We start from the raw sequence: 13,719 nt of genomic DNA on the forward strand, positions 1-13,719 counted from the left end.
CATCGGGGCGCTGGGGAACTGCTGCAGCGGCTCAGGCCGGGGCGCGGAGGCGGGCGCGGAGGGGCGGCGGCCGGGGCGCGGTGGGCGGCGGGCTGGCGGCGGCGGCTGCGAATTCCTCCCGCGGGGGAACCAACTTCCTCCCGCGCGATGTGGGAGGAGGAGTGCGGGTTGGGGAGAGTTTTTCCTCCCAATCCTCACTTCTACACGCTGGGAAGGGGTTTGAGGGTTGGACCTCTAATTTTTTTTACGGGTTTAAGGGTTTACGGTTTCTAGTCCACACCGTTTTTTCGTTGAAAACTGTAAAAAAACGGTTATTTTTAAGAATTTAAGGGTTTAAGGGCTCTGCTAGAGATGGTCTAAGTAGGCTGCGCCTCACACCCACTCGGGACCGTGATTCCATGGATTGGGCTTCCTGGTTCTTGTAGGCCACCTGGTTGGCGAGGCCTCAGCCCGCCACTAGTCCTGACACACGGCGGCTCATGGTCGCCCTTCATGGACAAGAAAGGGGAGGGGAAAAAGACGGAGGACGTCGTTCGAGGGAGAGTCGGAAGTTCACATGCGGCCAGAAATTCGTGTAAAGGGATATGGACGCGAGACGGGATTCCAGCCGCTTGATCTAAGTCGCATGAGATGGGGCAAGATGGACCGGCTGTTCAGCCGGCGTGTCGCAGGCAAGCGCTTCCAATTATTAAATGCCCGAGTAAACTGGGGCGAATGATCAAATCTCCTCTCGCTTCCCCACCCGAATCCATCCACCTACGCACGCGCCCACCTCCCAGCCGCCTGGGCGGCAGCGATGGACGTCGCCGAGTCACCGGACATCCAGGCTCAGCTCGCCGCGGCCGTGCACGCACTTAATCACGCCTCGCATCCCTCCGCACGTCTAGCCGCCAACCAGTGGCTCCTCGGCCTACAGCGCTCGCCGCAGGCGTGGGCGCTGTCTGTCTCGCTCCTCGCTTCCGCGGATCATCCGGCCCCTTCCGTCGATCTACTCTTCTTCGCCGCCCAGATGCTTCGCCGGATGATCCAGTCACCCGACTACCCGCTCCTGGACAACGCCGCGCAGCTCCTCGACGCGCTCCTTGTCGCAGCGCGCCGTTTCTGCCTTGCCCCTCCCCGGCTGCTCACGCAGATCTGCCTGGCCCTCGCGGCGCTGGCGCTCCGCGCGGAGGGAGGGGTAGACGGGCTTTTCGCTCGAATGCCGCACCTACCCGACCCCGCCTTGCTGGAGCTGCTCACCGTGCTCCCCGAGGAGGTGGCGCAGGATGAGAGCGGCGACACGGGGGTCGACTCCGCCACGCGGTGCAGGTTCACGCGTGAGCTGCTCACGCACGCGCCCGCCGTGCTTGAGTTCCTGCTAGCGCAGTCTGAGAAGCCGGCCGCCGCCGACGGGCTGCCCCTCCACGAGCGCAGCCGTAGAATCCTGCGATGTCTACTGAGCTGGGTATGTACGGTCCTTGTTTGCTTCACCCTCAACTCAATATTTCAACTGCGTTCGTCTCTCGCTCTCCCTGTGCTAAGAGAAACGGCAATGTTGCAGGTTCGCGCGGGATGCTTCGCGGGAGCGCCGGCGTCCGCCCTCGCCGCACACCCACTTCTGACGTTCGCGTTCAACTCCCTGCAGGTGCGAAAAGTGTACCCACTTCGACCAATTGGTTGTGAACTCATCACGTCCTCACGTTGTTTCGTTCCTGTGTGGCTGATAAAGGCGTTCTTCTCGTTTGAAGTGGCCATAGAGGTTATGACCGAACTTGTCAGCCAGTACCAAGTAAGTTCCGTTCTTCTGTACTGCATTAGTGCAATCAACTCATTAACATCTACTTTACTGTTTAATTGTTGTATGAAATAGTGCTTGAAATGGACCTTGTACCAACTTCTCAGTGTACTTACTTTTCATGCAGTGCATTTCTTTCAGTTAAACCGTAGTTATCTTTATGAAGCATCATGAAATAATCTGGATCTGGACATGTCAGTTGATTCCAGTCCCTTTATCTTTTCACGTGCAACACATGCATTTTTGGTTCTCTTTTCACGTGCAACCACTGCATTTTTGCTGCTTCTGTGTGGTTGGTGGGCTAAGAAGATCCGTGTCATGGTATGAAGTAGTTGTCATGCAGTGTTGTTGACTACGGATGTTGTGCCCCCTTTTGTCCACTGTCCTTCTGTTGAGGTTGCTGACTAGCAAAGCATTGTTCAGCAAATGTTCTTCCAACTCATAATGAATGAGAATTCTGATGTATGCTGGTATGGTTGTAGGAATTACCGCAGGCATTTCTAAGCAAGATGCCATACATCAGAGAGGTTCTTCTTTTACCAGCTCTAGCTAATAGAAGTGAGAAGATTATTGCTGGTCTTACTAGTTTGATGTGCGAAGTTGGTCAAGCAGTAAGTTTTTTCTTACCTGTAAAGTTTTTTGTGTTTTAGCATGATGTGCAGGCCTTGTTTGTTTGAGCTTCAATTGGTTCCAAATCACATGTGGATTCGCTTCATTGGGAATCAACTTTTCCACTGAATACAACTAGACGTGCTTCAGGCAATTGCACTGAAAATGGCCCAAATCCAGTTTCAGCTTCACCGGCAAAGCTGATTTCAAATAGCTGTTTGTTTTGGCTTCTGATATTTTCTATGAGAAGCTGCTGCCTAAAGCTGAAACAGATATAGAGATAGTCTAGTTACTCACAATATGCCTGGTCAAAATTAGTTTCCCAGTTAGGGTTTGCTTTGGATGGACAATATATTGGTGAATCTACCTTTTAGCTTTTGTGGAACTCTCTTGTCACAGAGAACGCTAGAAGCTTGGCGCCACTTCATCCATACGACTTTACTTCGATGTCTCACATTGTGAGGAACTTGGATCTCACATGCTGGATAGGATGAATTTGGGGAAATTGTACTGGAGGATTCAAATTACAGGCACGAGTTCGCCCCCCCTCTCTCTCTCCTCTATCCACTACCCGCCAGTCCATCGCCACCTGGTCTAGAGAACAGGCAACGGTATAAGTAGTTACACCCGCATTAGTGGGCCCAGTGTGGGTTTGCAAGCCACCGGGGTAAGTTCCTGAGCCTTGTAGACTCGGGCCTTTTTGCCAGCGCTGTAGTCTTCTGTCCTCGGTCGTCAGTTGCACTTGCCGCGTCCCTCCCTTCTCCTTCAGTGATCGCCTAAGTCGTCAATGGGTCGATGACATCCCCCCTTGTTTAGTAGTGGGTGTAACTACTTATACCGTTGCCTGTTCTCTAGACCAGGTGGCGATGGACTGGCGGGTAGTGGCCGCAGCCCGAGGGAACTGCTGTTGCAAGGACTCCGGATCTTCCCAAGTAGCTTCAGAAGGATTATAACCACTCCATAGGATCAGTCCTTGTGCTACAGCCTTCTGACCAGCTTGGCGGACGCGAGTTTGCAGAACTGCCACTGGAACCTGCATCTGGTAGGAATCAGACGGTAGCTTGGGTTGAACAGTTGTCGTCATGGAAACAACCTTCTTGAGCCGCGACGCATGAAAAAATGGATGAATCTTGCTTGTAGGAGGCAACTGCAATTTGTAGGCCACTTCACCGATTTTGTCGATAATCTGGTAAGGCCCAAAATACTTGAAGGAAAGCTTGTGGCCACTTCACCGATTTTGCTTCAGGAACGCCATCTCACCCACTTCAAAACTTCTCTCAGTTCTGTGTTTATCAGCTTGGTTTTTCATTCTTTGCTGAGCACGATGCAAATGTTGAGTTACTGAATCTAGAACAATCTGCCTTTCTTGTAGCCAATGCTGAATGTCAGGAGCAGCAACAGTGTCACTAGCAGAGATGCCAAAATATGTAGGAGGATGGCCATACAAGATCTCAAAGTTTTTTTTTTGCCAAAAGCAGAATGCCAATTAGTATTGTACCAGAACTCACACATGGACAGCCACTTGCTCCACTTATGAGGGTCTGGCGATTCAGATGGAAGAAGAAGCCGATGGGACGAGTAGGTGAAGATTCCCTCCGCTCCTGTTCCCGAGCCTATTTAATAGGTCGGGTGCGGGGATCGAGGCGCCTCGCGCGGGAACCAAAAGGGCAAACTAAAGATTCGCACTTATGGCGCCAAGATTTTCGGGATATTTGCGCCACGAGATCCGCTGGAGATTGCCTCATCATTTTCCAAGGATAAAGGGATAAGGTGATGTCATCAAGAAATGGTTCGGCAACTTGGATATTTCCATGGAGGATGGCGGCTTAAGCGTATGATGCATGAAAGGAGTGGAATGAGTCGCCCCTAAACTAGGTAAGAGTTTATTGGCGTGAACAGGTTCAAGTCAATCTGGGGCCTAATGTTGGGGATATTATCTGCGGTGTGACCCGCCCTAGTTGGGCCGGGTCACCAAGTGGGCGACTCATCCTTCGGCGATTCAGGCTTTGGCTCGGTAGGCCCAGGAGCTGGATGGCAGTTCAAGATCCACGTGGAGGATCAATTATCGGGGAGTTCTCCAGTCTTGGAAAGCACGGCGATTTAGAGATAAAAAGAATCACGACTTGTGTTATGGCAAGGACTCTTGTAAACCCTAAGGCCTCGAACTGTATATAAAGGCGAGTTCCTGGAGAGGAGAGGAGATTTTAGAAATCATCGAGAGCTAGGTCATGCGAGTTACGCCCTCCTTGTAATCGAAACATCATCAACACGACACAAAGCAGGACGTAGGCTTTTACCTCCTCACGAGGGGCCGAACCTGGGTAAATCTGAGTCCCGCTCCCGCTCAACCCTTTTGAGTCGCCACCAAGGTGCGATGGCTCCATCATTAAGTCCTTCCACTAGGACATCTACTGTGACAAAACCACGACACAGACCACTTGTCCTCAGTGTCAAGCTTCATGCACTAGCCAACGCAACCAAAAGTCCGAACTGATGGAAAGGGCTAGTGCAATCCACATATACTGTAACATCCCCTCTCACGTGTGACGGGGAAGACAAGTCAAAGCGTGCAACCGGAAGAGAGCGACGACGCGCAAAACTCACATATGACTCAAGAGGTCTCTACGTGGACACAAAGGGGGGCTATCAGCAATTTTTAATAAACTGCGAAAGCCAAGACTTGAACTCAAGACCTTAGCTCTGATACCATGTTAAGCTCCATGCACTAGCCAACGCAACCAAAAGTCCAAATTGATGGAAAGGGCTAGTGCAATCCACATATACTGTAACACCCAGAAGGCTGTGTTTTGGGAGTATCAGGAATTTTCTTGATGGAAGTGACAGTAGAGGAGACAATGGACGCTTTTCTAGCAGAGTAGCTGTTAATTGGTGTGATGGCTTCTCCCAATTCCTCATGAAATGGAGCCAACTCATATGCAACATCCAAATCTTTGCGTTTCTGTAAAGCAACTGCAATTCTCACATCTGGTTTCAAACCATCTAGGAATCTGGTAGTGTAGTGTAGTGCATTTGGAGTATCCTCATAAGCTGTCAACTGATCATACAACTCAGCAAAACGCTCAACATAATCTTCTACTGTGCTGCTCTAAGTTGTATGAAACAATTTGCGTAGTAGAGTTTGGTGCTGGTTGCAGCCGAACCTCCTCTGTAATGCCGTGCAAAATTCAGACCAATTGGAGTGAGGCATGCGGCGTTGAACTGATTCCAGCCATCGTGCAGCAGCCCCTTCAAATTGAGCTGTGGCCAAGGAAATCCATTGATAACTAGGAACACTGCCGAGGCGGAACCAGTCCTCACATCGGTTTTGCCACAGACGGGGATTGGTACCATCAAATTTGGGCATATCCAATTGCAGAGAAAATGTAGATAGTTCAGTAGCATCCGTCACAAGAGGAATCACGCGGCGATTTTTTTTTGGGAAGGAATTTGATTCTCGCGCACGTCTGACTGGAGGAGGGACATAGATATTATGTGCCTTCCCCAGGTGGTCGTTGTCGTAGCCAAGGGAGTTGGTGGTGGCGTCGCCATGACCTTGGCCAACGTTGCGCGACGATGAACCTCCATCTTGCTTGGGACCCGTATCTGCGGCATCGAGCTTGTTCACATCCGCCTTGATCTGCTCGAGATCGAGCATGACCTCGTCGCGAATGGCGTCGGCCCGTGCTGACATGAGGCTGTCGAGCGTGGAGTTGTTGGCTTCCAGCATCCTCCTCGTGGACTAGAGTATTGACTCCTCTTGCGCCTTGAGGTTCAGATCGAAGTCGGTGGAGATCTCATGGCGAAGCAGATGGTACATGGCGCGGCCCTCGCTGGGCCGCTGAGGTCCTCCATAGCTTGACGCTGACGACGGTTGCGAAACCTGGTGTGGTGGCGATGCAGCGGAAACTCCAGGACGAAGGCTCTGATTACCAACTGTGAGGAACTCGGATCTCACATGCTAGATAGGACAAATTTGGGGAAATTGTACTGGAGGATTGAAATTACACGCACGAGTTCGTCCCTTTCTCTCTCTCCTCTATCCACTCACGCGAGTCGGCAGAGCCGCCAGTCCCTCTCCACCTGGTCTATAGAACAGGCAACAGTATAAGTAGAGTTACACTCGCATTATCGGGCCCAGTGTGGGCTTGTAAGCCACTGAGGTAAGTTCTTGGGCCTTGTTGACATGGGCCTTTTCGCCAGCGCTGCAGTCTTCTGTCCTTGGTTGTCAGTTGCAATTGCCGCGTCGCTCCCTTCTCCTTCAGTGACCGCCTGAGTTGTCAGTGGGTCGTTGACACACATCTTCATTGATATTACCATCCTTCTGCAAAATTGACCCCAAATATCGAAAGGTGCGTTTTGATTCTAGAGTCTCGTCTCCATAGCTCCAACTTCCTATTGATCCCCGCCCGACTATAATAGACTAGCAACACATAATCCGTAAAGAGCATACACCATGGGATATCCCCTTGTATATCCCTTGTGACCTCATCCATCACCAAAGCAAAAGACAAGTGCTCAAAAGTGACCCTTGGTGCAATCCTATTTTTATTTTTTAATTGCAAAGTCATTAGTGTCGCCATCACTTGTTTGAACACTTGTCATTACATTATCGTACATGTCCTTGATGAGGGTAATATACTTTGTTGAGACTCTGTGTTTCTCCAAGGCCCACCACATGACATTCCGCGGTATCTTGTCGTAGGCCTGCTCCAAGTCAATGAACACCATATGCATGTCCTTCTTTTGGTCCCTGTATCTTTCTATAAGTTGTCGTACCAAGAAAATGGCTTCCACAGTCGACCTTCGTGTCATGAAACCAAACTGATTTTTGGTGGTCACGCCGGTCATTCTTCTTAAGCGGTGCTCAATGACTCTCTACCATAGCTTTATTGTCTGGCTCATCAGCTTAATTACATGGTAATTACTACAACTTTGAACACCCCCCTTCGTGAAGATTGGTACTAATATACTCCACCTTCGTTCTTCTCGCATCTTGTTTGCCTGAAAAATGAGGTTTTAAAACCTTAGTAGCCATACTATCGCTCTTTCTTTGAGGCCTCCCCAACCTTAATGGGTATACAAACAGGGCCCATTGCCTTGCCTTCTTTCATCATTTTTAAAATCCTACTAACCTCAAATTGCTGGATTCGTCGCACAAAATGCCTACTGGTATCATCAAAGGAGTTGTCTAGAGCTCTCATTCGCTACATTGAATAGCTTGTCGAAGTACGCCCACCATCTATGTGATCTCGTCGTCCTTCATCATGAGCTCCACCATCTATGTGATCTCGTCGTCCTTCATCATGAGCTGATTTGCTCCGTCCTTGATGCATTTGACTTGGTTGACATTCCTTGTCTTCCTCTCTCGGATCTTGGCCATGTTATAGATGTCCCTTTCGTCTACCTTCGTGTCTAAGTGCTGGTAGAGGTCCTTGTACGCACAACCCCTTGCTTCACTCACAACTCGCTTTGCGGCCTTCGTTGTCACCTTGTCCTTCTCTATGTTGTTTGCACTCCTATCCAGGTGTAGGCATCTGAAATCGCTAATAGCCTTCTTGACATCTATTTTGATGACCAGGTATCTTTAGCTTCGCTTCTACTTCCCCCGGTCACCCCAAACTCTGGAGCCACCTTACGAATGCAAGTCCCCATCTTCATCCACATATTATTTGCATCACCTCCTTCCTTCCAAGGGCCCTCCTTAATAACCCTCTCCTTTAAAGGCTGAGCTGCCCCCCCTCTTGAGCTTTCACCACTTCGATCTAGCGTTTTTGGCGCGCCCATATTGCTGGACACAAATTCGAAAGTGGAAGTTGTTAAGTTATATTTATGTTGGCGTTTGCTCTTCTATATATTGGCCTTTGGCCTCCCTCCTGTACATGTATATATGTTGGCTTTGGCCTCTAGATAATATGATGTGTTGGTATTCCTAACATGGCATCGAGCCTGGGTTCTTTTTTCTGCACGATTGCAACTCATGCTGGATGCATCTAGTACCGCCGCTGCCGCGCCGCTATCTTCTTTCAGACCGACTGAACTTCTCATTCGCTCTTCTCCGGCTTGGCCGTGACTCCCTAGCTTTCGTCGCTCCTCAGAATGTCGGTTTCGGTTCCCCTTCTTTGGCCTCCCCGTTCAGATCGAAGAGGCGCCTCTTCTTTTGGATTGAATAGGTCGGGTCTGGCGACCTGTATCTAGTCCGTCGCTTCCTCCTGCTTCTCGCATCATCTCAATCGGCTCCACCGGTTGCACCTCCTCTACCTGCTACACCTCCTGCCGCCGCCCCTGCTAGCTCCGACCACTGCTGGCTCTTCCAGCCGGCCGCTGAAGTGGTTCGCTACCGCTGTTTCTGGCTATTCTAGCTGGCAACTGAAGTCCGACGCGGGCCCGTTGCCGCTGTTTCTGTCTATTCCAGCTGGCCGCTGAAGTCCTCCGCGGGTCCACCGCCGCCGTAGGGTTATCTGTCCTCTGCTACTCCAAATCGTGGTGGTCTTCCGTCCGCCGTCGCGGTTCGCTGCTACTCCAGATCGAGCCAACCTTTTTGTTGGATCTCCTTTTGTTAGCCACACTGTCCCGGTGATTCCTCTTCATATACCCTGCAGGATGTTGCCGCCCGTCAGTTCCTCTCATGTGGGTCAACCCTACGCCTGCGTGAATCGTCGAGGGTTGCTCGTGGGCTGCCAAGCTATTTGGCTGTTCGTTCGACTGCTTGAGGACCGACTTGTTAGTTCTATTATTCTCGAAAAAAAGAAAAGAAAAAAAAAATCTGCCCTGGTGTCTGTCGCCCGCTCTTCGCTAAATTATGACGGTGTTTTCGGTGTTCCTTACAGTGACTTGTGCGCACATGTGCCTTCCCTCGGTACTTGGTGCTCATCCTTCCGTGTCGCCGTTCCTTGAGGAGACTATTGCAAATGCTCCCGTGGCTTCCGCATGCGACGGTGCCTTTACGTTGGCTCCTCTCCTGTCTTCCGCCTGTTGTTGTGGCCACTCTACGTCGACACCTCACGTGGCTTTTGCACGCGGTTATGGCCGCTCAACGTCAACTCGTTTGATGGCTTCCGCAAATGTGACGACCGCTCTACACCGACTCCTTTGGCGGTGTCCGTACGTGGTGGTGGTCGCTCTACCATAAGTTTATGTTGAGTGACAACACTCTCTCTTGGTATCACCTTACAATCTAGGCAAGCACGCATGTCTTCTCTTCTCGAGAGGATGAAATCAATCTGGCTAGAGTGTTGACCACTACTAGAAGTCACTAGATGGGATTATCTGTTTAAAAGGGGGTGTTATCTACGATCATGCCATAGGCTAGAGTGAAACTCACTACATCTTCTCCTTCTTGATTCGTGATGCCATTGCCGAAGGCCCCATGCGCCCCTTTAAAACCCGTGTTAGGCCCCACGTGGCCTTCGAGGTCTCCTATGAAAAGTGTCTCGCCAATAGGTACTCCTAACCATGTCCTCTAGGCCTTCCCAGAACTTCCTCTTGGTGCTCTTAGTCCCAAACTACTAGCTTGACCAGGATAATCTAGTCCCTTGCCACATGACGTCTACCACTCCATACTTAAGGCTCTTCAAGATGCCTACTCCATTTCCATTTGTAGTTGTCCCCGTGTACCACAGCTTGAAGCGGTATCCTCCACCTCCTTCGCCTTTTGTCCCCTCTATTTAGTTTCTTGGATGCATGGGATATTAACTCCTTTTCTCACTGCTGTATCAACTAGCTCCCGGAACTTACCGGTCAAACTACCTAAGCGGATCCTACTAGGCTCGGCTAGCTTCCTTCCCCTTCGCACTTGTCTAGTCAAATGCGAAGACCCTAGCTCATTTCTCACTACGCCTGGGCGTTGATATAGCACGCTACTAACGATGCAACGACTCGATCCTTGTTCACTATCACCATATCCAAATCAAGATACGACGTGCCACTAAGGGTGTGGCAGCCCGACCCTCACCCATTTAAAACCACACCCGGGTTCTGATATAGCGCGTTGCTAGGAGGGTTATGCCCCAATGTTGTTCTTTTGGGTTTCATCTCCATAAGAGTGGCTGAGTTTTGATGTTGGCTCGCCAGGCCTATCACAACCCTCCTCCTTTACCCAGGCTTGGGACCGGCTATGTTGAGAAGACATAGGGTTGCAACGGTACATCTAGTAGATTTCTAAATGCTATGAACGCCTTGCTTTCGATGGAATCATTAAAATGTTTTTCTACTAATGGAGTATTGATATATTTTGGATTGTTCGCATTCTAATCTAATTTGACATTGCTATAATATTTTGGCACGTGGTCAAGTACGGACTAAATAGGAGAGAACCTATGCAATTTGTTTTGTGAAGATAGATCATATTGCCATACGCCGTCGTACATCCATCATATATACAAGAATACTAAAGATGAATGGCTAAACATGAGTGTTTTTCATAGGAGGCAGATGTTTGAGAGGAGATTTAATTTTTCAAGCTGAAGATTGAAGGAACAATTGTCATTCAGATTCAGTAAATAGTGGAGAAGGGTAGATACATCAAGCAAATGAAATTAGTTTCTAGTGATGGACCAACTTCTTAATATTGCTTCAAAAAGTATTATTGCAAGCAGGCACAAACAAACCAAAACAAGCTACTAATTCTGAGTAGCGATCACAAATGAAAATTTTAGGCTACCCACTGGAAGTAGTTCTAAGCCACTAGTGATAGCAACCTCTAGAGATCTATTTAGTATTTCCTTGATGGATGATGAATGCGATAAAAAACATCTAAAAAGTGAATGGGACAAAAAATTGAATCAGATGCAAGATAAATTAAAAAAACTCTCCAGATGGAATGACAAAATTCATACATTTTATCATATGTAGTTAAATCGAGCTAAGCAGGCAAGTATAGTTGGTCTATTGATTTCCACTCTGGTTGAATGCTGGAGAAATTTGGAAGCGTAAATTGGTCTGAGATACAAAGAGACCACTACTACTGAGATTGGAGAGTGTAAATTGGATTGAGGTACAAAGAGACCACTACTACTGAGATTGGAGATTTGGAGGTGACTAAAGCAGCACAAGGTCGTCGAGGAGCAACTCCACCTTGCTGCTACAAAGTGTACAACACAAATGTTGAAGGAACTACTTAAATGTATTGCGTTAGATATCGCTCTAGAGGTGAGTATAGGACGATATGGCAGCTTGAGTTCAGTCCGAAACTCGTATAGCAATAGATCTAGTCCAAAATCTTAGATAAGAACACCAAGTTCTATTATAGGTAGTGGGGTACATAGTCTGGTTACAAATTAGAGGTGATGGCCTGTATTTATAGGGCTTTGGAAGCCTTCACATCCCACTTCTACTTATAGCTGGAATACTCTAGAAAACATTACTCAATATTCACCATTCTACTCATAGCTAGAAGGTTCTAATAAACACTAGCTAGGGTTAAGAAAAGAAAAGAAATACTCCCTTCGTTCCTAACTAGAAGTCTTCTTAGAGATTTCATTATGAACTACATACGGAGCAAAATGAGTGAACCTACACTCTAAAGTATGTCTATATGCATCCGTATGTAGTCCGTAGTGTAATTTTTAAAAAGACATATATTTAGGAACGGAGGAAGTAACTAGACTAGAGTAGAACTATCTGGAAATAGCCAAACGGATTCGACATATGTTTTTGCCCCCTCTATTGTTCCTCATCATTCTCCCGTGGCTGTTTGGAACTTAACCTCGAATTATCTTCATAGAGTGCTTCTTATGGGTGATAGAGAGTCAAGTCCGCAACATCGAATGTGTTGGATGTACCCATCTCGCTTGAAAAATCTGTCACATAACCATTATCATTTACCTCCCTCATAATAGGCTATCTTTCTTTTCAGAGGTAGACCATCACCTTATCACCAACTTGGAATGATTTCATCCTTCTTCTGAAGTCAGCAAGTTGTTTATATTTCTGATTTTGTGCATCCAGAACACCAGTTGTTTATATTTCTGATTTTGTGCATCCAGAACACCTCAAATTTCTTGAAGTAAGACAGTGTAATTATCAGCAAAGGACAATGCTGATTTTGAGTTTCCCCTTGACGGTAGCTTCACCAGGTCCACCACATGTGTTGGACCTTTAGTGTAGACAATGGAAAAAATACTCCTTGTCGATCTATGCTTGGAGTTATTGTAGGAGAACTCTGCAAGAGATAAAACCAAATCCCGTTGTACCTTTCTTTCGCCACAAATGCACCGGATCAGATTACCCCAAAATTTGTTCACCACTTTCTTTTAGTGGAGCGGCAGTGCTACAAAATTTTAATTCAGTGTTAAACTGCTTCCACGAAGTGAGCGAAAATCCAGCTAGAAACTTGCTATCATGGTCTGAGACGGTGGACCTTGGAAGGCCATGAAGATTGACCACTTCTCGAAGTAATAGGTTTGTCACATGATGAGCATCCCTTGTCTTACGGCATGAAACGAAATGAGTCATTTTAGAGAATCTGTCCAGGACCACAAACACAACACCACTGATGGACGATCAGAAGCGATGCAGCCTGGTGAACCGGTACCTTGCACTGTGAGCCGCTGAATGCGAGATCTTCGGTCTTCTCTTCTTCTGGCATGCAGGAACAGAATAACTGCAACTACTGAATGTAAACGGCCTGACAATACCCCCCTGAAGAGATGGAGCTTGTCCTCAAGCCCGAAAAGCAGGGAAAACTTTTTGAATGAAGGCCGAATCTTCCCAGGTGGGCCCTTTCACCGGCATATTCACCCATTTACCAACCAACGAACCACAGGAACGCTGATGTTGCCTTGCCGCCTTGGGATGAGTTTTCTTTCCAGTATTGTTTCAGATTCCATCTTGATCTGGCCCTTAGCTCCTACCAGTGGTAACAGTGGGGATGAGACTACTTTTGGGCGAGTGTGTTTCTTGAGTTGGCTGACATGGAACGTACTGCGTAGTTGACAACCCTCAGGAAGCAGTAGTTTGTAAGCATGCTTGCCAATGCGTTTGGAGCTTGGAAGGCCATGAAGATTGACCACTTCTCGAAGTAATAGGTTTGCCACATGATGAGCATCCCTTCTCTTGTGGCATGAAACAAAATGAGTCGTTTTAGAGAATCTGTGAGGACCACAAACACAACATCACTCCCTTGTCTTGTTCTTGGCAAACCCAAGACGAAGTCCAAAGATACATCCTCCCATGGAGCAACATGCAAAGGCATGTATAACCCTGTGTTCGGGACTTGGCCCAAAGTGAAGCGAACAAGTTGCTTTTCATTTTGGAGCTTAGACCTCTCCAACCTTTTATTCGCCAGGACTGGTTGTTTCCTGGTGACTTCATCTTGATCACCAAGATCACCGACAAGA

At 48.2% G+C, this 13,719-nt stretch overlaps 1 protein-coding gene across 4 annotated transcripts in view; it reads left to right on the forward strand.

Moving 5' to 3' along the window:
- The first annotated feature begins 533 nt into the window (after positions 1–533).
- The window catches only part of LOC123448504 (transportin MOS14), a 61,984-nt gene continuing 48,798 nt past the window's right edge, over positions 534–13,719 (forward strand). Inside the window, exons 1-4 of one of the 4 annotated variants that reach the window (XM_045125417.1) lie at positions 534–1,444; positions 1,541–1,624; positions 1,709–1,768; positions 2,257–2,385. In XM_045125417.1, coding sequence (XP_044981352.1) covers positions 797–1,444; positions 1,541–1,624; positions 1,709–1,768; positions 2,257–2,385 — 921 coding nt within the window. In that variant the 5' untranslated portion in view covers positions 534–796. The remainder of the gene's footprint in view (positions 1,445–1,540; positions 1,625–1,708; positions 1,769–2,256; positions 2,386–13,719) is intronic. The other 3 variants (XR_006631807.1, XM_045125415.1, XM_045125416.1) reach the window with 3 other exon arrangements.

The sequence above is a fragment of the Hordeum vulgare genome, chromosome 4H (assembly GCF_904849725.1).
Source record: "Hordeum vulgare subsp. vulgare chromosome 4H, MorexV3_pseudomolecules_assembly, whole genome shotgun sequence".
In the NCBI taxonomy this organism is placed as follows: Eukaryota; Viridiplantae; Streptophyta; class Magnoliopsida; order Poales; family Poaceae; genus Hordeum; species Hordeum vulgare.